The sequence below is a fragment of the Macrobrachium nipponense genome, chromosome 7 (assembly GCF_015104395.2).
Source record: "Macrobrachium nipponense isolate FS-2020 chromosome 7, ASM1510439v2, whole genome shotgun sequence".
Classification (NCBI taxonomy): domain Eukaryota; kingdom Metazoa; phylum Arthropoda; class Malacostraca; order Decapoda; family Palaemonidae; genus Macrobrachium; species Macrobrachium nipponense.
Window position 1 is genome coordinate 105198969 of NC_061109.1, and position 23979 is coordinate 105222947.

General features: G+C 33.8%; 1 protein-coding gene across 2 annotated transcripts in view; it reads right to left on the minus strand.

The window, feature by feature from the left end:
* The window catches only part of LOC135217138 (cGMP-dependent protein kinase, isozyme 2 forms cD4/T1/T3A/T3B-like), a 679403-nt gene that overhangs the window by 16691 nt on the left and 638733 nt on the right, over positions 1 to 23979 (minus strand). For both annotated transcript variants that reach the window (XM_064252849.1, XM_064252848.1), the window contains 5 exons: positions 11847 to 11924; positions 9426 to 9520; positions 8993 to 9139; positions 8330 to 8477; positions 5723 to 5886 (listed from right to left, as the gene is read on the minus strand). In XM_064252849.1, the coding sequence (XP_064108919.1) occupies positions 5723 to 5886; positions 8330 to 8477; positions 8993 to 9139; positions 9426 to 9520; positions 11847 to 11924 (632 nt within the window). The remainder of the gene's footprint in view (positions 1 to 5722; positions 5887 to 8329; positions 8478 to 8992; positions 9140 to 9425; positions 9521 to 11846; positions 11925 to 23979) is intronic.

Here is a 23979-nt window from a genome sequence, read left to right on the forward strand (position 1 = left end):
TGCATGGTGTTCAACTATTCATACTGTAAAGTTGTATGTACAGTGGTCCCCCCATATTCGCGGGGGATGCGTACCAGACCCCCTCGTGAATAGTTAGAACCTGCGAATGTTTGGAACCCCTATAAAAATGCTAAAAACAGCCTATCTTGTTAGTTAAAACTCAAGAAAAACCCACTAAAAATTTTCATACTTGGTTTTTCTAATAGTTTTATCACAAAAAGTGCATTTTATGATGAATTGTTAAAAAAAAACCAGGAATTTGTGGATATTTCTCACAGAAAAATATCGCGAATGTGCAATTTTCCGCAAATAATGCAGGGAAACGTTTCCGAGAGAAATCCGCAAATGTGTGAGTCTGCGAATCCGGAAAACACAAATACGGGGGGTCCACTGTATACAGTTCCAGCATTTAGTCATCAAAATGCAAAATCTTTATTTTATAGAAAATACCACACCAGTATAAACCATTTCAAGGTTCAAAATAAAAAAAAAAAAAATAGTCATGGTACATAATGTTCTAATTCCAACATTCAGCGGCTTGGCCATGTGGCAGCATTTAGTCCTAGTCGGTGAATTCAAACATGTGGTTGCATGCATGTTACAGTATTTGCAGTGTCTATCTTGCACTTAATTTGTGTCCGAGTAATTAGTGCCATGGCTCTGCAGTAAGTTGTTAGTGTTAATGCTAATAAGTGTACATACTGCTATTTTGTTGGAAAATTAGGTGGTTAATATAAAACCCCACAAAAATGGTAAAAACATTGCTGCTGCCTTAGTTCATTCTCTCCTCCATCTCATCAAGCTTATGAACATCACCCATCAAGTAGGAATAGTATTGAACTGTATATGTATGCTGTTGCATAAATATAATTTTCTTTTGGTTTTCTTTACATTCTTTATAATTAATTTGCATTTGTATTGTGTTAAAAAGAGCAAAGTTTAGCTATTGAATCACTTATTGTACAATGAACATGTATTAACAACATATGGACGGCTTTTTGATACTTCTTTCCTACCGTTATCCCTACACTAAGGGGTCGGTTGTCTGATGCACCTTTCCTTACAACATCAGGCATGGTTTATTATTTGGCAAGGGTTTTTAGATCGCATGCCCTTGCTGTCATCAACCACAGTTATTGGCAGTGGGCCTCTCCTTTAAATAAAAAGTAAGACTGCAATGCAGCAGTTTCCACAGTTATTGGCGGTGAGCCTAGCCTTTTAATCAAAAGTAAGACTGCAAGGCAGCAGTTTCCATAGTTATTGGCAGTGGGCCTAGCCTTTTACTAAAAAACTAAGACTGCAAGGCAACAGCTGTCCTTTTAGTCACCTTTTACGACACGACCTATGGTGGTAGTGCTCTTACACCCCTACCACAGGGTGGAATAGTGATTCAAGTTAACCTGCCATTGTGTAAAAAAAAAAAAAAATTGACTAATGAGTACTTTCCTTTTCTTAGGTGTATAAACTGAGCAATACAGTATAGTATTTATCTTTTTCTCTTGGAAATAATATTAAAACCAAAAGGTTGTGAGTACTAAATTACCCTACACATCACAAATAACAATGGTACTGACTGGTTAGTTGTTAATATTTTCACAAAACAATATTTTCAAGCTTTGTTAGATCTCACTAAGATTGCAATTCAAATCAATTTAAAAATAGCATGGAGTATTGTACCTTTATCCATACTAGACCATGAATGACTTTTAGCACTAGTGACAAAAGGGTATAAAAAAGCATCAACTCATTCTGATTAGTAAAATGTTAACTACACTCCTTAAAGAAAAAAATAATTTCATAAATAGTTCCATAAATTTGAAAATTGTCCAAAAATGTTTATAAACAAATAATGTACCTTAATCCCACACAGTCTCTGTAAGTAAGCTACATAACAAGAGAAAACTAGATTTAATATGGCTAGTGAATACTAAATATGACAAGGGATGTATAAGCAGTACAAGCAACTACCTATTTATTAACTAATTTTATAAGAGAAAAGTACAAAATTACTGTGAGCAGAGCTAGAGGTAAGTAAAAGAGAGGACTTTCATAAAAATCAAGATGATCCTCCTCCGTATAATTGTAGAAAATTCATTTGATGGAAAATATACCCTAGCGCGGTTTCCTGCACTCAGTGAATTCTAATGTATAAGGAGTAGGTTGATCGATTACAAGAGACAGAATAATTCCAAATGCTTACATATTTTCAAGTAAATTTACTCTAATTCACAAAATATGGTTATTACTTGAGAAAAAACACAATATTCACTGTATTGCATTATCCATTCAAGACTCACAAGATCAAGGTCATATAAAACATTAGAAGACAGATAGCAAGGATTTTTTTTTTCAATATCTATCACCATAAAATTAAAAATATTCTACCTAGACAGAAGAAATCTTTGCCTCATGAGGATCAGCCCAAGTAACATCAAGCTGAAGGGATGATGGTATACTACTAAAAGTGCATAAACTTTTAAGCATCACTTTGTGATGGTTCCTATGAAGTTCATGATGGAATATTCCCTGATACTGGTCAAATATATTATACTAGATACTTAAGGGTTGCTTGATGATGCATCATGCATTCTTCTTGTTTTGACACTAACAAAGCTGCATCACTTGAAATGTGTATGCAACTTAGTAAAAGTGTTCTGTGTTACCGTTACATTATTGTATTACACTACACTGAGATATGTTAGCGGATTTAAGCATGTGAATATACAGCATTATTAGTGAATTAGATCTAAATGCATTTTGTCATATTTATATGTATGATGTGCATTTGTTTGTAGATCAAAGACGAGTTTCATTGACTACAGATGTTGTTAAGCGTGACATCAGTCTACGGCCTTAGTAAAATTGCCTGTATCAGGTGTGTTGATCTCAACAAAGTGCAAACAATCCCCATGCTTGAGATGAGTAGTTTATTATGCACATATATAAAAATTATTCTAATCAACATCCCTGCAAACAATGGTCAGGATATAAAGAGGCCCCCGGTTTGTCCATCCATCACATTTTCATTCTCAACCTCTGTGTTGCTATATAGCAAATATACTTGATCTTGGATTTGGGAAATGAAGGTTAATAAAGAACCATCTATGTAACTACAGCAAAACCCACCTACACCATTTCACCCTTTCCCCCCCAAAATGAACAATCAAATCACAACAAATACATTTGAGTTCTACTAAATGTAGAAACTGAAAGTTCTTACAGCATTCCCTTTCCAGGGATGATAAGAAACAGAGTGATTGATACTTTGATTTATAGTGATGTTGTACCCTTTTGATACCATGTATAACTCAACTACCACTTTCCAATAGACTGAATGAAGCCATAGAAAATATTATTTTGTCTAGGCTTGAACCTCCATACACAAGAATGAGGCCTAAAAAAAAAATCTCCCATACAAGTTCCAACCAGTAACTTACCAGTCCTGTTTTGCAAATGATGACTAATACAAATGAAAACTTTTGCAACCTAACTCCTGCAAAGGCCTCATGCAGAGCAGTAACAACAAAAAGCAATAACAAAAAACAACTGAAGGGCAAAATTAAATCTAAGTGGCAAGGGATGAAGCTCACTGCATTTTTAATGTTGCTTTTACCTTCTGTAAGATAATAAGTTGTGTCCACACGCCATATGACTGTCTTGACGCCTTTGTGGTTAAAAAAAAATGTTTAAGTGCTAATAAAAACTCAAATACACTGCATTACAAACTCAAGATGAAACAAGGTAATTTAATGAGTACAGTATACCTGTAAAATTAAAGTTAACTGAAAATCTTGTCATCAAACAGTATACTGTATTGGAAAATGCTACAATTCCAGCTGATGACAGACTATATTTCTAACATGTAAATATATTTTTATATAAGATTTCTGAAGTGATCACTCTTCCAAAAAATCTTTTAAATATACCCAGCATATTTGGAACTGACAACTTTCAATGGAGATCACAAACAAACTATTCAAAATTCTTTATGTAAAAACTTTTGCCAAAAATAGACACCTGTAAAATAAAATAAAAAATATGGGTATCAATCTCCCTCAAGAGTGCAAATTTTTAATTCTGAAAGAGACCTGACAACAATTTTTAGTAAAACTGAATCCTTTAATTTCTGTTAATGAGCTTTGAGGAGCAGGACGGGAATGGATGCTATATAGTTTGTTTGGATACCAGAACAATGCATGTTACAAAAAGACACATATCTAAAACAAAATACACTATACTATAATCAAAATGCTACAGGCTCTTGTCAAATACGAACACCATAAGATACATTATGAAGGCAAGGGTTAAAGCTATGGAATAAAGTTAAGTGACTAAAATATATAAAAGCATGTTTATTGTAACCCCTGATATGCCATAATTTTAGTGTTAAACTCATGCTACAGATTACATTAATAGAAAACAAAGTAAAGTTAGATACTCATGCATACAATCATACACAAGGGAAAATACCTTCAAAATACTATATTAAAACAATAAAATGGCCATGCTGACTTGCAAAACAATGGCATGGTTATTTTTATTTGCTTCCTTGATTAAAAAATGTATCTACTAAATGTAATGTATAAAGAATTACACAAACAGAATTGAAGGCCTTGTATAAAAAGCAATACACAATAAGGTGTTCTTTAATTGGCATCATTAATTGTAACATATCAACATAGTACGTATATATGAACACAATAACAAAGGAATTGAAAACCTAAGATACTACAGTACAGTACATCAAGTTAAGTATCCTCAACCAGAAAATTCTTTACAAATTGACAATGAAGATTCATAGGAATCATTCTTGAAGTGGGCATGATTGAAAATAGGAACAATTAGATCCCTAAAGAACTGCAAGACTTCAAAGACTACCAAATAAGATGTTCTCTCTACAACAAATATGATAGTTCTTTTTACAAGAAACGTCACAAGAAACTTCAACATTGTCTTAAGTTCCCACAGAAACTATTGTATGATGATTAGCTACAAATTAACAAGTGCTAGCTGGAAGACCTATACATTAAATTACTGTATTATCTATAGAGAAATATACTACCTCATTTTTCTCAAACTTGTAGAATATGGCAATTTTAAAAACTGAGCACTTTAATTTGTAAATAGTACTTAATTTTTAATACATTACCACACATATATTACTTTGCAATTCAGTCCCCTTGATACTGTACAGTATACGTTAATAGGAAGTTGATGGCCAAAATATATTGCAATTTTAGTTATATATACCTACATGAAAAAATTTGTGCATTAATGCAACAGTAGGGGAAAAGCATAGTAAAAATGAGAAAAGAAATATTTGATGGAAATAGGTATGGAATGTAGGCACCATTTTACAGTATATGTCAATAGGTAACCTGGTTAAATAAGCCTGTTTCATGTCTCATTATGAAATTAAATGTACATTGTGCCTTTCAACTGTGGTATACATTGATCTTAAGATACAAAATAATCTGCTGTCAATCATAGTCATAATGTGGCCTGAAAAAATATGCCTATTTCATGTCTTATGAAATACATGTTTATGCCTTTGATCTCCACTACATGTGTAGACAGACATTTGTCTTATATTAAGGCATGAATATCCTCTAAGAAAGTCAACGGGTCGCAAGCAAATCTATCCCAGGGAAATTATGTATACCTATTTCAGTAGTAAAAGACATTTGTTACTCTTCATTCAATAAATAAAGAATAGACCTACCGCAAGATTGTCCACAATTCTCCTCCAAGACAAGACTCCATAAGCATGTACAAATACTTGCGATCCTTGAATGTCTTGTACAACTTAACAATGAAGTCGCAATTTGCTGCCATCATGATCTCTTTCTCTGACATTATGTGTTGCTGCTGTCTTGTTTCAACAATCTGTTAAAAAATATAAAATGAATAAAATACTAAAACAAAAAAGCTAAAATATTTATACATCTGCAAAGGAGTTCTACAGCAAATGATGAAAATACAGGAACCACCTTACTTACGAACATCCAACTTACAAACATTCATAGTTACAAACAAACAGGATCGCAAAATAAAACTGTGTTCAGAGGCTTCCCTTTGCCACCTCTAAATTAATTTTATATCATTCTGTATTTAATCGAGAAAGAGTACAGTAACCAACTTACCAATAATTCAACATTCAACATACAAACGACCATCTAGAACGCGACTCATTTGTTAGTAGGTGGTTACTGTACAATACTTCACACTACATAAAAGCCAATACTGTATGACCAATATGATCCCAATTCATAGAAAATTACCAACCAAGACTTCATGGTTTAAACATAAAGTACATATACACAATAAGAAATTTGTAATATACACCTGAAAAGGCTAAGATTTCTGCTCTGCAGAGAGAGAGAGAGAGAGAGAGAGAGAGAGAGAGAGAGAGAGAGAGAGAGAGAGAGAGAGAGAGAGAGAGAGAGAGCTAAGATTTCTGCAGAGAGAGAGAGAGAGAGAGCATCATTTCAAGTTCACCTGTCCTAACTTTCTTATTTGATCATAACCAAGTGTTGGCTTACAATACAACCATACTTATCTATATATGTCATCACAATATCCTATTACAAAACATATACAGACATGGTTCCAAACATCTGTTCTGATCTAACTAAAACCCCTTCAACATGAATTTTAGCGAAATTGTTTGATTCGAAGCCCTGAATGGCCATAGTTGCCCCAGTGCTTGGTAAATATGCCTAAAATTCATAGATCAATCAATCAAACCCTTCAACAAGAAGAGGGGTGAATTTTGAATTAATGTTTTGATTAAGCTACACAGTAGACACCTCTGTTTGATACAGTATTATGTACTTGAAAATATTCCTTAACATGTGCACTTTTACCTTAATAACCCTATCCAACCTCCTTAAGATGAGGTGAAATTACATTTTTTTGGAAAATATTTTAGATTACATATACACGTATAACCATTAAGTACAAAAAATGTACATTTTTATAACTATATTAAAACTATCACACCTAACATGAAAAGAATCAAATTTACATTAACTTCATCTTTAGTCTGGATGCTAATGTCTGAGAACAGCTATAGCGACAAATTATACATCTAATATAAAATTTATGATCAGTTAACTCTACATACAAGTAAAACTGATACATTACCACATTTATTGTTATCACTGGAAATCAATACACAATAACATACACGGTATAAATTTCTATCTCACATTTGGATCAAACCATGACCTCTAAAATGAAAGGTGAGAGGGCTACCAACAGATCACAGGGGTCATTAACGTAATTGGAACCAAAGCATTGTACCTGAACATTAGTACCCAAGGGGTTACCAGGGCAGGCTGCTCACCTTTCATGTCATAACTTTGCATGTGATAATCAATTCACATGTATAATTCTGTTCGAGCCACTCCAAAAATACAACATCAACTGTAACTTTCCTGTGTGTACCTTGGGGCTCTATGAGAATTTAGAAGTAAGTATACTGATGGTGAATTTACTGAAATGTAGGAAGTTCTTAATCCAAGTTATCCTAAATATCTCTCTTACAATTGTATGAATATAGCCAAGAAAACCTATTATGACCACTTAGAGGGAAAATGCATCAATAAATAATATTTTATCTACCTACTTATGGGGCTTTAGAATTTCCATATCTGAACAATCTAAACCTAAGGCTATCTTAAAATGCACATTGAGAAATACGATAATTAAAAAGTCTGAGAAACAGTAATAAATACAGAAAAACACTTGATAATGAAAATTATTTTATAAAGAACAAACATCCCAATGCAGTCTCCAAATGTCTTACAAATAATAGTACCATTTCGAATAGCACACTAACTTCTAAACTTCTTGACTACTTCGAACTTTTTTGCATAAGCTTACAGACTGTTTGAAAGAATACTATATCACTAAGTATAGAGCTATTATTATAAGCTTTATATCAGGGTACAGGATAACCTAGTTCATGACAGAAAGCAGCACAAAAAATTGAAAATATATTAACATCTGAAGGTACAAGATTCTCTAGCCACTCATTATCAGTAAAATTGGGAAAGACCACCATAGTATAAAATATTAAAACTAATTCTAAAGAGTAAAGCAGTGATAATGAACATGCAAAAGTGACAAAACTGTAAAAGAATGATGAGTACTGTATAAAGTAAAATTGGAGAAAAAGCAGTACTAAAGGGCATGTGTACAACTATTTCAGCATTTGGTGCAAGATATAATTACATCAGCATTTGACTTTTAGTATTTTGTACTTTTTCATGAGTCATATTTAAACAGATTACAACTCCATACAGAATATTTAGTTTGCACTCACTTGGCTCTTCTTCATCTGCTTAAGAGCGAAGGACCGACTGGAGTCCCCAGCAATTTGCACTAACTCGACACGGCCAAAACCACCAACACCAAGAGTAGCAATTTTACGTAGGTCTGTCAGTTTTATGTTTGTGAACTCTTCATTCAATCTGTGAAAGCAATTAAATAAATAGAAAATAAAAATCATTAAAATCATGGTGAAAAAAAGAACACATGACGTGATTAAATTTTCTGTATTGCTATAAAATACGACAGTATTTTTAATACAACTTATTTAATGCTACAATATGTAAATTAAGTTTTCTGACAGTAGCGAGTTTCATTTTCTCAATCTGGAGTTTCTCTCCTAATATGAAACTTGGAATAATGAGAATTCCAAAATTAAGTAACAAATGAAATTGAGTAACAATGACATTAAGTGATGAGGTTTAACAGGTTATGTACCAATGAATTAAATGACAATTTTATGTATCAAACATCAACTTTTTCATTACCATTGTTTTAAACTAACAGTGGCAATAACATCTTCATTCTTTCTAAATATTATACAAATTCCAAAAGACGATGTGCACCTTCAGAAGTTACATACAGTAGTTGTAGATACATAAAAAAACTTACTTCCTTCTCGTTTTGTCGTGTATGTAGATACATAAAAAGGACTTACTTCCTTCTCGTTTTGTCGACTGTTCCATGACGTTGTTGAATTTCGTCCAGATTGCCAATAAGCTGTTTGAAGGACTCACGATCGATAACTAAGCAAGTAACACCATCTGGATCATCTGCAATTATGTTGGCTGTACGGATGTCCTCTCTGAAATGGCGAGAAAATCAATAAAAGATGATGAAGCATACCTAAAAAATCTGTTTGGCTATAGTGACATTGAAGAGAATGGTGAAATATTTCATATTTCCTGCCTAGGAATATAGTGGGAATAATGTTTGAATATGCACTCACATACAGTACTTCTCAAACAGAGTCAGATGCGATTTAAATTTTCAAGACGATGCAGGAACATACTGTCCCCTCTAAGTGATGATTCAAGTTTCTCGTTCCTCCTTTTGCTAATAAATAAATAAATAAATAAATAAATACTTACCCCTGAAGTGCTTTTTCTCCGAAGAATTCCCCTTTCTCTAGATACCGAATGTGCTTCTCATCCAGAGTTCCTGGGTTCTTCATAGTCACCCGAACCTGCAGAGGAAAAATTCGGTGAGGAAATCTGTGCTCAAGTTAGACGTAAGAAACACAATCCTTCAAAAATCAAAAGACGTACTCATCGATGTGTTTGGAAAACTTGCTCAACTTTATAAAATTATAAACGAATGATTGATATGATCACACAGCTCTACGGTGAAATTTTAACTAGGATAATTTCTAGTATTTTCTTTAGCAACCAAAAGCAGCACTTGTACAGCTGCATTTCCTTCTCGATATACATATTTCTGACACCCATAAATATGTTCGTTATCACCACACAATCAGTTTGGTATTTTAGACTTTTCATCTTGTCAGTTACGGAACATATCTTGGGTAAAGCACTGGAACGAACAATGGGTAAAAGGCGTATAAAGGAGAGAGACGGTGTGTCGGCAACTGTCAGGACATAGTCCTCTGGAAGTCAACCGCAAAATTGAGGAAGTGCTTGCGGATGCCCTAGTCCAAGGTCTTCATTAAATACGAGCGATGAAAATGAAGTACCTTTTATGCATTTAAAAGCTTATTACTGTGTAAATAAGGCCTTGGATATGGAGTTTGAAAAGAGCAAATACTTAGAATAATACTAAAACATCGAACATAAGAAAATAGGAGTTTTACATCTAATGTTTTCTCTCAGATTTCATTATGTTATAATCTTACAATAGTAAATTATTACCGATTCAAGGTGACAATTAACTTCATGGTAAATGACGTGCACATAACTCTTGCCGTATAGTACAGCGCTTAAGTAAAATACTTCAATCTGATATAGACCGGTGAAGTAAAAACTACTTATGGAGTTGTATAGCAAAAGATTTTGTAAGGCAACGGATAAGGTCCCTAAAGCGAGTTATGTACAGTATAGCCACAATTATAATCTTACCCTTACACAAAGGTAAACTGAACAGCAATTCCATATCAAGACATTTACCCCAAATTAACAGAAACTTTTTAAAAGTCTCCGACTATAGTGAAACCACCTTTCAATAGTTTTTCATATATTTCCCCCCCTCCCCCCCTTGACCAGTTTGAATAAAGCAAACACATGCCGTAATCCTTAACTTGTAGCGAATGGTAATTAATGTAACTAATTTTGTCCCCTTTTACGGTAACCATAATACAAAAAAAGGCACTTAAAATTCCTACCTCATACCTACGTGTGCGTCAAGCGCATTATTACAGCCTCTAAAACGTCACTTAATGAGTGTTGAGAGGAGTCAACTTGGTTCATTAAATCAAGCCTAGAGCGCGTATGCTTAAAAGTGCAAAAGCTATAATTCTCCACCTCCCTTTACACAGGACAGTTTCTTGTCAGTGAAATTAGAAGTAAAAAGTTACAAGTTTAAAATAAATTGAAAATGTTCACCTACCGCAGAGATGCTTATGAATCAATTTAGACAAAGCAAAGGCTCATGTAGTTCTAACAGCCCATTATAACTACCCCCTATCGGATTAAAAACATGATTTCTTGCACTTACAACACACACCAACTACTAATATCAATTTATTTGAAAAGGATAAAGTTACATTCAATACTTTAAGACGAATTTTATATTGAAAAACTCAATGATTTCTGATGATCAAGCAAATCTCTTCCTCCCAAAAAATCTGTCTATCGGCATAACTCCTCCTGGGTACTCTACGATCCAGTCTCTTTGTACATGACATACCTTTATATGAAACTGAAGCTGTAATTTATATCATAAAGGCATTAAAACCCATATATATGTATGTATGTATGTATGTATGTATATGCATGTATCTAATGTATGTATATACACACAATATAAGTATATATATATATATATATATATATATATATATATATATATATATATATATATATGCTCATAAGTAGATATACATGTATACGTGTGTAGGCGTACGTTTATCCATACATACATTAGACACGTGTATATATATATATATATATATATATATATATTATATATAATATATATATATATACACACATACACACACAGAACACTTTGAATATGTATGTATGCATATAAATATGTTTATTTATTACATGTTTTCTATTAGGTCTGCCTAAAAATTTCAGGCCATGTTCATAATCTAGAAGAGCCGAAAAGAAACACCAACCGAGATAACAGCAATACCATGCACCTACCATCTCTCTTTACCATAAAACCAAAAATTCATGGTAGTGTAGATTTACTGAGTGAAATAGGATAACGGGAAATTAGCAGAAATCTCGGTTCAAAATTTTCGCAGGAATACGTAATAAATACCCTGCAAATTTATAAAAGGTAATATTCATTTGGGAATATTTTTGCCAATGTAGGACAATACTTACTCTGCCTTTACTGATGATGAAGAACGTGTCTCCCCTGGCTCCCTGTCTGATGATGTAATCACCCTGGCTGTAGTAGGTCTGTGGAGAGAAAAAAATTAATTTATTACAACGAAGGAAATAAACTTAATCTCGCCGAAACATATCTGCAGAATTTTTAACTATGATTTATCATTTATTCTTTATTAAAGCTTGGGAATAGCTTTAATGGTTACGCTTTACGTCTCACATCTAATCATGTTGCCAAAGTATTGGAAAACAATGCCAACTTGCATTATGTGAGCTAAGCTTGGGCCTTCCGACTACGAAGTGCATTCTAGGACGAGGAGAACTAATGTAGACATTAATGTTTGTCAAATATCATCTAAAACAAGTGACAGCAAAACGGTTTTACTGTTTTCACATAAACTTACACGTTAAAATAATTACGGGAACAGGCAAAATTTTCCAGAAGGTTCGAATATCATGATAAGACAAATTTTCCAGTCTCATAACCGATGTTCAGTAGGATTACAGCAAACGAGCTATTTGATACCTTAGTCACGTTTACCCTTAAGCAATTCCAAAAACAAAGTTTTTGAACAAAATTTTATTATACAAGATTAACAAAATCCAACCTATTTTTAATAACGTCCATCCGAATCTGAGCATGCGCAGATGGTAAGCAATGCATCTAACCATATGATATATGGGGTTGTCCTAGCCAGGTGTCCCTGGTGATTATCTTACGTAAATGCCACTAAACTGGTTTAATGACACCAGTAGCCTCCCCACACACACCCTAAATACTTATACGGTCAGGTAACCAAAGAAAAGTCCACTATTTCAACTTTCAGCTCTGAAGAGTAGTAGCCTGTTAAATGAGCAACAACAGGACGTGGGCGTTTTCCGTAATTCAAATGTATACAAGAAACTACTCATAGAACTATAATAAAAATCCACGATTTAATTATAGACTGATAAGCCTGACACCAAGACCAGCACCAGTGACAACTTTGGAGGAACGTGGGGAGCGAGCACACGAGTTCGTGTTATTCTCATTCATAACTTGAATGGATGAATTGCGTAATCTTTTTGAGGGAAATGGGTTATATTTGGGCTTTCACTATTGTTCTCCACAATAGTAAACTTCCCCTACAATTAGATGGATGTTATAGCATGAAATGTTCAACACTGGGACCGACGGAAAAAGAAAATAGGCGATATCGTTATTTCAAATTAAAGAACTGGTATTGAAAACATCCAAATCACGACTTCTTCGAAAAAACAACAAATTGCATGCCAAGAGCAAATGACAAACATTCGAGTCACCGTACCTCAACAATACCCATTTATAAGTCTGAATATCTAGGTAAAAGAAAAAACTGCAAGATTCAGAACTTGCTGGTATGCCCCTGAAACTTAGACAAGAGTTCGGACAAGGAACAACAACCATAATTCTTCAGTCACCAGAATCACAAAAATCAGATGAGGTGACAAATTACTTTGATTTTATTTCTTCCCGACCACTCTAATACTAATTATATTTGTGAAAGTTAGCAACAATCTTTTAATACTACCGTGGTCATCTTTTAGGAAAGCCTTGCAAAATGCTCTTTCCGAAATACAAAAGGAAAAAATATAAAAATTGGCAAATTCACTTTAGTGACCATGACGATCGAGGAGAAAAATAAAAATGGCCGATGAAAGTGGCAATCCTAAACTCGTCCTGGTGCCACATAAAATGGCTGGAGGTCTATTATGAAGTTCTCGTCCCACTACTGAAGCGCTAAGCAAGGCCACGAGGGTACCTGACAAGGCACCCAGATCTCGGTCTCTCCTCCAGGAATGTTGCATTACTTCTTCCCCCCCCCCCCCTTTTTTTTTTCTTTTTATTTTGATTGTGCTTTTTTGCCTCAAGGTCAAGTGAACGGTTGGGTTTTTGCAGAGGCTTGTTCTACATACTGCTCGCAGTTCTAAAATAACGCATTTCAGTACCTTATCGAAATGATCCTACTGACCCTCATTAAAATACTCCCACTAGCCCACTTTCTTTGTGCAGCCCAGTTTGATAACTCGGGTTCCCAGCTGCCAGTGCTGCCATTTAACCAGGCCCCCTTGCAGGGCTTTATTGAAATAAGTATAGTATATATATTCAATAGAACAACTAACGCCTTCGAGTGTAAACATCCCTGAATAATTTTAAAGGTAATTTTAAAGATATCTATGGACAGTTTTCGAAACTTGTCAATACACAACCGCAGGCATTTGTTTCGTTGCGTTAGGACAGTTAGGTGCTACTCTATAGACAAAACGAGTCATACTGAGCGACAAACCTAAATACCAACGTCTATAAAGTCAAGACTTTCCTGTGAAACGTATGTGCTGCTTCCGGTAACTCATGCTAATTGACGAGCCAATCTCGACACTTTTTCACAAAGCTGGATATTATGGTACACGATATTGACAAAACGAATATCGAATGCTATCTGGCGTTCGCCAAAAGCAATAAATATTTCAAGAGACAACATAATGATTTAAGATTTCAAAAAATGAAAAGGAAGCAGAGAAAAATTCTAATACAAAATTTAAAATGTTGGAAGGCAGTAACTTTGGTACTGGTAGTGCTGCTAGCTGAGGTCCCTCAGAGGCAGAGTATGGCATACACGTCGATGGATTCTACTCAATCATTTTCATCGAAAGGTATAAGCACCAGAGTACACTGAGGATGACTGGTACTTTTAAAACTTTATTAGAATAAATCAAGTTGCAGGATGGAGGAAAAACCGACTTACTACTGGTTTCTTATTTCCTTTTTTTGACGGCGCGGGAGCACACAAAAATACGCACGCACGAGCACCAAAGCATAATGTAGAGGATCTTGTAAGCTCTGTGTTTTGCACATGAATTACAGGCGTCTGCCTAAAATTTTCAGGTTTTGAAGGCTCATGAAAAAAGGCATTACCGAAGTTGGCGCCGTTCCTTGGAGCTACTCCACCCTTCCCTCCTTCGCCTTTGTCGCTCTGCCTTAAATAAATTTTAGCAGCATTGTCATCCTATTGAAACAGAGACGGTGCAAATTGTATAAAGACATTCAGAGGAAGTGTTTTGACCTTGTACGTGTTGATCCTTTAAAAGCCCTCAAAATTAAACATATCCTCGATATAAATACACGCGTGTATATTATATATATGATATATATATATATATATATCTATATATATATATATATATATAGATATAGAAATATAGATATGATTATATATATATATATATATATATATATATATATATATATATATATATGATATATATAGGCGCAAATTATTATATCAAGTAAATAAAAGTAGACATCCTTTCCTGTGCTGAGACTTTCGAAGAGATATCCCATACTAAGTGTCAGTGCACAGACATTAGAAGAGATGCCCCATACCAACTGCCATATTAGCTGTCAAATCCACACAACAATACACTAAGAAAATATGAACTGCAGCACTCTACTATCTTGCGGCTCTAAAACACATTCGTAGCGCGGTCTTGGCTCAAATAATTTACAACCATCTTTACCTGTGATGTGTTGAACTCCATTCGTTCGCTGCATTTTGCAGAGCAAACCTTTCAAATACTTTTGAACATCCAGTCTTGGAGGGTTAATGAGTCAATACATTTTAAATATTATCTGACAGGAGTCAGCTCAACTCAATATGAAGGTAATCCCATCCTGAGGTGCGATACCCTTTGTTAACATTCCCGATTATTTAGTATAGTCTTGCAGCTTTCTTCGATGAATGTTACATAAATAATAACGGAGCTGCAATAGTCCACTTTATTAATGATTATTCATCAAGACATTTTTTAAAGCAAGGCAGTCTTCCAAGATTATGTTCAGTAACTCTTGCAACATTACAACACTGCTGATTTGAGCACTGAAGCACAGATTTGCGAGGCGCACCCCAGAGGCAATTCAAGTTTTTTTTTCTTTCCTGCCAAAACAAATTCAGTTTGCAACCAGTTAAAATTTAATTAAAATTTTCATTTAAGTTTTAACTCCTTGAACGTCATCTTCCTTAATACTGATACGAACATAATTTAAAATTCCATCTTGAGTCTTGATTTTCATTCAGCTATATGACAGGCTATTGCGTCTAGATTCTTTCCCTTCAAAATAAGTAAGAAATATTTAAAATATATGATTCCTCCATATCGCAATACTAATAACTGAAAAGTTTCAATCCACACATGAACCATGAAATGAAAAGCTGCACAGAGTTAACGCAGTACAAGTGATTTCCAAAGAAATCCTTGTTAAATTACCTATATTGCAAAGACAAAAACGTGACATTTCATCCGTTAATGGCAGTTGAATCTTTAACGTACACAGAAAGCCAATCAAGTTATTTGACGTTCCAATTTCCCTTCATCCTAAAATAATGATAAAATTACAAAGTGAAAGCTAAGGAATTCAAGCACTGATAAACTATGATGATGTTGACCACAAAATTATGTTTCTAGGTAAAAGAGGATTCCTTGAAAAGAAGAATGGGAGTACTTGTATAACCCAGAAATACCTTTATCATAAATTTTCATCAATAGTTGTTGAATTAAGCATTTTTCTGCTTAAATAACGTGAGACGGACATCCGGTAAAAACTTACAAAATTTGACTGGTTCTGATTTCAAGGAATTCTTTTGCGAAACTTTCCAATTGACAGAGATTTTCAGGTCGATGCGATAAATAATGGATGTACAAAGCTGTCATAAATCATGCAAAGAACAGCGCGCAGCCTTTGACCTATTGCTTCAAAGCGACGGTGACATTTGCCGTCTGAAATAAGCTCCTTCGTACAACTATAACTTATCATTTTTAGGGAAATAAAAAGGACGTTCATTAACTAAAAAGAATAATTACAATCAAAATATACGGCATGTTCACATGAACAGGTAATCACAAATCAATGAAATTCTTACTCGTATGTGAATATTAGAAGTCCTTTTATAGTTATGATTCATAAGTACTGTGGGTAAGACTTGGAGAGGAATACCTTACTAACAAAAGCAGTAGAGTCCTAGATGAATATCGAACTCTCACTTAAAATGACAGTATAAAATGGCAAAACACTATGGCTGTAGCTTTTGCAGAACCCCTGACAGAAAGACGCGCATGACGCAAGACACGTTTCTAAAAATTGTGCTTTGATATCTCGGGTAACGGCCAAGGTTGACGTAAGGCCTTGGTAATGGCATGCTGATGCCGAAACGAGATGGCAGTGGACTACAGTCCTACCATGCGACGAAAGTGGCCAAGCTGGCAATTGACAAAATTTACCGATGACAGAAACTGCTGGATTCACGTTCAAAGAGAAAACGTGTGCATAAATCCTATCTGTGTCAAGTCTGGTGAGTTCGAGAGAGCTGAATGATCACACGTGCTTCAAACAGGTCCTCCTCTTTATTCTTCGAGAGCTTTTATACTCTTTTTGCAAAATAAATACTTGAAAAAGTTTGATTTTCACATCACGAAAGGTTACAAAAATATAAGCCATACGACAAATTATAACTATTTCAATTGACTTAATTTCCCGAGACACAGATAAAGGACAGGTTGAAGGAGTGCAGTCATCCGGACAGAAGACGATGAAATACCAAAATGTAGAGGAAATCACTGATTAAAAAATGCTAAATTAAAGTAAGGAGAGAACGTGAGTGTTTGGTACTCCAGTGAAAGAAGAAAAAAGGCAAAGTTCCAACGTCACCTCCAATGAAGATCGAGCGTCAGGTAAGAAACACTTACAAAAGTGAATTATGCCAAAGCCAAGGAGTCTTGTTCAAACGGCCTTGGGTACACTAACATCCATAATCGCAGTTACTATACACAAGGAGAATTTGCGAAGATGGCCCCAATGAAGTGAATGAAGGTATGATATTCGGGTAAGTCCATAACCAGTGGTTAAACTAAAAATAAAAAACCCTTGCTGGTGAAAGACGACATCATAGTTTTCAAGTTGTCAGTGAACGTCTTGGGAGGCGAAGGGGGTTGGGATTACACCTTGGAGACACCGGCTGTAATCGTGATTTCATTTTCTTCCTAACAGGACTCCTCAAGTATCCTACAATATAATTATCTACTCTCAATGACTGGCACGACAGCAGGAATGGTCTCCATCATTTGGACACGGCGAAGTCAGAAGAGAAGTTATAACCAACGAATATTTAACATGGATTGACACTGCAACTTAGTAATCTACTTGAAATCACAATAGGGATGATGCCTAATGACTTCGAAACTCAACAAGAAAACGGACAGTAACCATTAGTTTTAAAATATCTAGTACCACCACACGTTAAATTACAATAAGGTAAGCAGAAATTGTCTAAATATCAATAATTAAATAGAGGGGCAGCATATTATTAATTTCTCTCTCTCTCTCTCTCTCTCTCTCTCTCTCTCTCTCTCTCTCTCTCTCTCAAGTGGTCAGACAAGTTAAAAAATATAGGAAATTATTTTCTACACTGCACATATGCATGACAATAAATTCTTCAAAATTCTTCAAAATAACACGACGAATAGAAATCATAAGAACCAAACTATCGTAACTTGTTTTTCTAGTTTTATATTTACTTGGACAATAAGTATTAGAAAGAATCCCGCTGCACCGATCTTCATTCAACAAACTCGACACGAGCAAGTTAATTTTTCTTTTTATCTATTTTTTTAGGTTAACGCAGACAATCATTCTGGATGATGCATATTATTGTGTACACCTGTGGATGGGGGCATTCACTTTATTAATTTTACATAACTGGGGGATTAATGAGGACTCAGGACAACAATGCCGTATGTGCCTTTTGTATAGCATTCCCACCTTCATTACACTAAAAACTTGAGAAAAATTAAAATTGAAAATAAGGAAATACGGTAAGAATCTCGTTTTTCCCAGTGATAACCATGTACGTCTCCAAGTCATTTAATTTGATTTTTCCATGATGCCTAACACGACAGGAGAAAATTTAAAAATCCATATTATTATTGAAACACCAGACAAGATCAAAGGAAGTATTAAAAAACACAAACGCTCATTCACACGTTACACCCCTATATAAAACGGACACCAGAAAACCACTCGTCTAAGAAAGTGAAATGTCATGGCAGTCAACATAAACAAAACAAAACCGAGAGAGATGAATTAAAAGGTTACTGAAAACGTGAAATATCACCAGGAGTGTACAGCATTAATTAAACGGTTTATGGCACCAAAACATAGACGCGGAACTCTCTTCAAACCTGGTTTTACAAGTAAGCAAGAAATAATATATTATTATTATTATTATTATTATTATTATTATTATTATTATTATTATTATTATTATTATTATTATTATTATTATTATTATTATTATTATTATTATTATTATTATTATTATTATTATTATTATTATTATTATTATTATTATTATTATTATTATTATTATTATTATTATTATTATTATTATTATTATTATTATTATTATTATTATTATTATTATTATTATTATTATTATTATTATTATTATTATTATTATTATTATTATTATATTATTATATATATATATATATATATATTATATATATATATATATATATATATAGTCTATAACCTATTCTAGTCCAAACATTTTCGAATATTAAGCCACAAATAGCCCACTTACAGAGAACTCACTCCATCGAGGGAAAAACATGTACCCGAAAGGGAATTATAAATATATATTTATATATATATATATATATATATATATATATATATAATATATATATATATATATATATATATATATGTATATATATATATATATATATATATATATATATATATATATATATATATATATATATATATATGTAATTACATAAAAAGTCCCACCCTGACCACAGGATTAGTACTAACTCCTTCTGGGTTCGGAAGTAGCCGACAATGACCATAACCAGCCAACCATTTAATCAATCACCTTTCCACCGACATATAATCTATTGCTATCATTGCCAGCTATTGCGCAGCAAAGTATGCTAACGCTATAGTGTGTACCGTACATCCAAAACTAGTTTAATTTACTAGTACGGTGAAAGTTTAACTGTTTTCATTTATAAAATTAGGCCTGGACAAAATTTCACCTTTACTAAATACTTTACCAAGCTACATAACGTTTATTCAGGTAGTTTTGAATTTCAGTAATTAATATACACAAGAACCTATCATACAATCAGTACGATGAAATTGCAACATTTAAACTTGTCCGTCATTTTATCAGCCTATTATTACACTAATAATAAAAAGATGGAGGCAACTAAAACATTGCTAACAATATATTCATCAAACACCGTTAATGATGATGATCACATCATACCAAACGAAATAACTAATGGAATATACAATAGAGGTCTAGTTTATTACACTATGAACTCTGTGGGTGTAACATTTTCAATATTTATTTTGAGTAATGAATAATGATAAAACAATGGTTTTGATATAAGAAACGCTTCATCCTTCTTACAAACAAAGTTATCTGCCAAACGAGTCAAGTGGATGAGGTTATCAAATCTTACACATCATCCTTGACAGTCAGCCGTCTGTAAATGACTACAAAACTTAAGTACGTCATTTGTGGCCTCCATTAAACAGCCAAAGAAAAAATGTAACCTGTTGATTATATAAAAAGTGGTCAATGGTTACGCGAATACAGAGACAATCCTCCTGGGCAGTAGAGTTTATGATCACCAAAATGGACACAAATCGTAAGATGGATCAAGTTGTACACACGGTGCCTTTTATTGCTCAGGAGATGAGAACCTTACCCGCTGAGCGTCTGAACCATTCATTTGTGACTCGGGATGGGAAAAGGGGACTCTTGCAGACATAACATGGAGGAGGTGATTAAAAAAAAAAAATAAAAGAAACTCATGGGCTGCTTGTAGGAGAAACAGCCCGTGCTGGAACATTCCCGGTATAATTTCGAGAACTGGGCTATTCACATTAGTCAGAGAACGGGCGAAAAAGTCATTCCATTGAGGAACTTGGACAACGCCCGGGGTCATTTTCAACGTCCCACTAAATGGCAATACGTTCCACCAGCAGCAATTCTTTTATCGTCTGATGAGCTTTCGCATTGATTTGTCATGTTTCAAGGCAATCTCTCTCGGACTTGGTCCGCCGTGCGGTTTTGTGTGATGCAAACACGATCTACTGAAATCACAAAAGCGGGTCTTGAGGGTAAAATCATGGCTCATGCAACATCTTATCAATTAATCCACGTCGAAGATTTATTTTTCAACCACTCACACATACACACACACACACACACACACACACACACCACACACACACACACACACATTATATATAGATATATATATATATATATATATATATATATATATCTATATATATATGTATATTATATATTATTTATTATATATATATATAGATATCCATATATTAAAAAGGTTATAAGCCACGAAGGAAAAATAAACAACGGAGTTTCCGCAAGATCTTTTGACGTTCAACGTTCTTTACTTAGCAGATAAACTGACTTACATGAAGAATTGACAGTACAGAAAAGCTCGTATAACTGACAGATAGGGATTATAAGGAGAATAGTACCTAGAATCCGGCACACCTGGAGAAAGAGTAACCTTTCCAAACTAGCATAAACATGGGTACAATTTAAAAAACAAAAACAAAAAGATTAAGCCAATCTGCTCAGACACAAGGGCAAGAGAATTAAAGGATAAGATAGGGCGACAGCAATTCAGAACTTTGGTAAACAAAAACTTATTCACAATACATATTAAACATACATATACAACGAAGATATCTCTATGGCAACTGATTTGTATTTAAGTCTGTAATTATATCTTTGAGGTCATTCTTAAACGTTACAAATGAAGGGGTCTAAATGAAACAGGCCACGACTTATATTACAATTTCAATGTGAAGTAAGTTGTATTATAGCAGATTCTAAAAGATTTCGTGGTAAGACATCTTTTGACCTTGCAATTACTGAACTACCAATCCAATTTATTCGGTGGTTGTTTTCACTTGAATGAATGAATATTGCATTAGATGTTTGCCCAATTTTTACAGAATATTTATGCTGGCTTAATCTTACTTCTAAGCCCTTACTCGACTGTCCGAGATAAAAAGAAGGGCAGCCCAACCCATACATGGAATTTTATATATTATGTTGTTGCTTTCCCTGGGGCCATTTTTTATTAACATTCCTTTTAGTGTGTTACTATAGGAAAAAACAATGTTGACCTTAAAGGCTTTTAACAATGATTTAATGGTTTAAAATCCTTTAAAATAAGGTAAACTAAGAATGTTCTTAGAATTTTCTTTCTCCGTGTTACTTACACTATAAAACTTTTTGTGGGCTTTATTATGACAAATATCTAATATATGTGAAGGATAACATTAATCTTTCCCTATTTTTCTTATGTATTCAATTTCTTGATCCAAATATTGGTGACTGACAATGCGCAATGCTCGTAAAAACATAGAAGAAAAAATTTATATTTTGATGTTAAGATGGTGGCCTGAATAGAAATGAACATAAGTTAAGTTGTTGGTTGGTTTCCTGTAAATGCTGAATTTACATTGAAATAGTTCTCTGTGTATCAAAACATCTAAGAAAGGGAGGCAATTGTCTTTTCCCAATTCTAGAGTAAACTTAATCGATGGTACCTGGTTATTTAATTTAGAGAGTAAATCATTTACATCAATACCAGCAGGTAGAACAGCTAAAATTTCATCAACATATCTATACCACTTTACAGGAATATGAATATTAGGTAAGTAGCGTTTTTCAAAGAATTCCATGTGCAAGTTTGAGAGGAGTGGTGATAAAGGGTTTCCCATTGCCATGCCAAGGTCAACCTTGTTTTTTCCTATAATAACACACTAAAAGGAATGTTAATAAAAAATGGCCCCAGGGAAAGCAACAACATAATATATAAAATTCCATGTGTGGGTTGGGCTGCCCTTCTTTTTATCTCGGACAGTCGAGCAAGGGCTTAGAAGTAAGATTAAGCCAGCATAAATTTTCTGTAAAAACTGGGCAAACATCTAATGCAATATTCATTCATTCAAGTGAAAACAACCACCGAATAAATTGGATTGGAAGTTCAGTAATTGCAAGGTCAAAAGATGTCTGATCACGAAATCTTTTAGAATCTGCTATAATACAACTTACTTCACATTGTAATTGTAATATAAGTCGTGGCCTGTTTCATTTAGACCCTTGCATTTGTAACATGTTTAAGAATGACCTAAAAGATATAATTACAGACCTAAATATAAATCAGTTGCCATAGAGATCTTCGTTATATATGTATGTTTAATATGTATTGTGAATTTGTATTGTGAATAAGTTTTTGTTTACCAAAGTTCTGAATAGCTGTCGCCCTATATTATCCTTTAATTCTCTTGCCCTTATGTCTGAGCAGATTGACTTAATCTTTTTGTTTTTGTTTTTTAAATTGTACCCATGTTTATGCTTGTTTGGAAAGGTTACTCTTTCTCCAGGTGTCCCGGATTTTAGGTACTAATCTCCTTATAATCCCTATCTGTCAGTTATACGAGCTTTCCTGTACTGTCAATTCCTCATGTAAGTTAGTTTATCTGCTAAGTAAAGGATGTTGAACGTTGCAAGATCTTGCGGAAATTCCGTTTATTTTTCCTTTGTGGCTTATACCTTTATTTATGGATTTAACACGTTCCAAACTTTCGTGATTCAGTAATACATATATATATATATATATATATATATATATATATATATATATATATATATCGTATTCGTATCATAATACATACATATATATATATATATATATATTATATATATATATACATATATATATACATATTCCTGGATTCTTTCATTGGGTAAAGAGTGCTTTATATATCTATATTACATATATATAAATTATACGTACGCCTATACACACACACACAAAAATAGCAGCATCCCACTATGGCTAGTTAACACTAGTAAATAATTAATTGCCCCACCCCCATCCACCAGCTACAAGTCACTAGTGTACTAACCTCTGGTAATTAATCATAATATGCCTTCCCCTTCTCCGGTAATTGCAATTCACTCTGGCCTACTAACCACAAGCATAC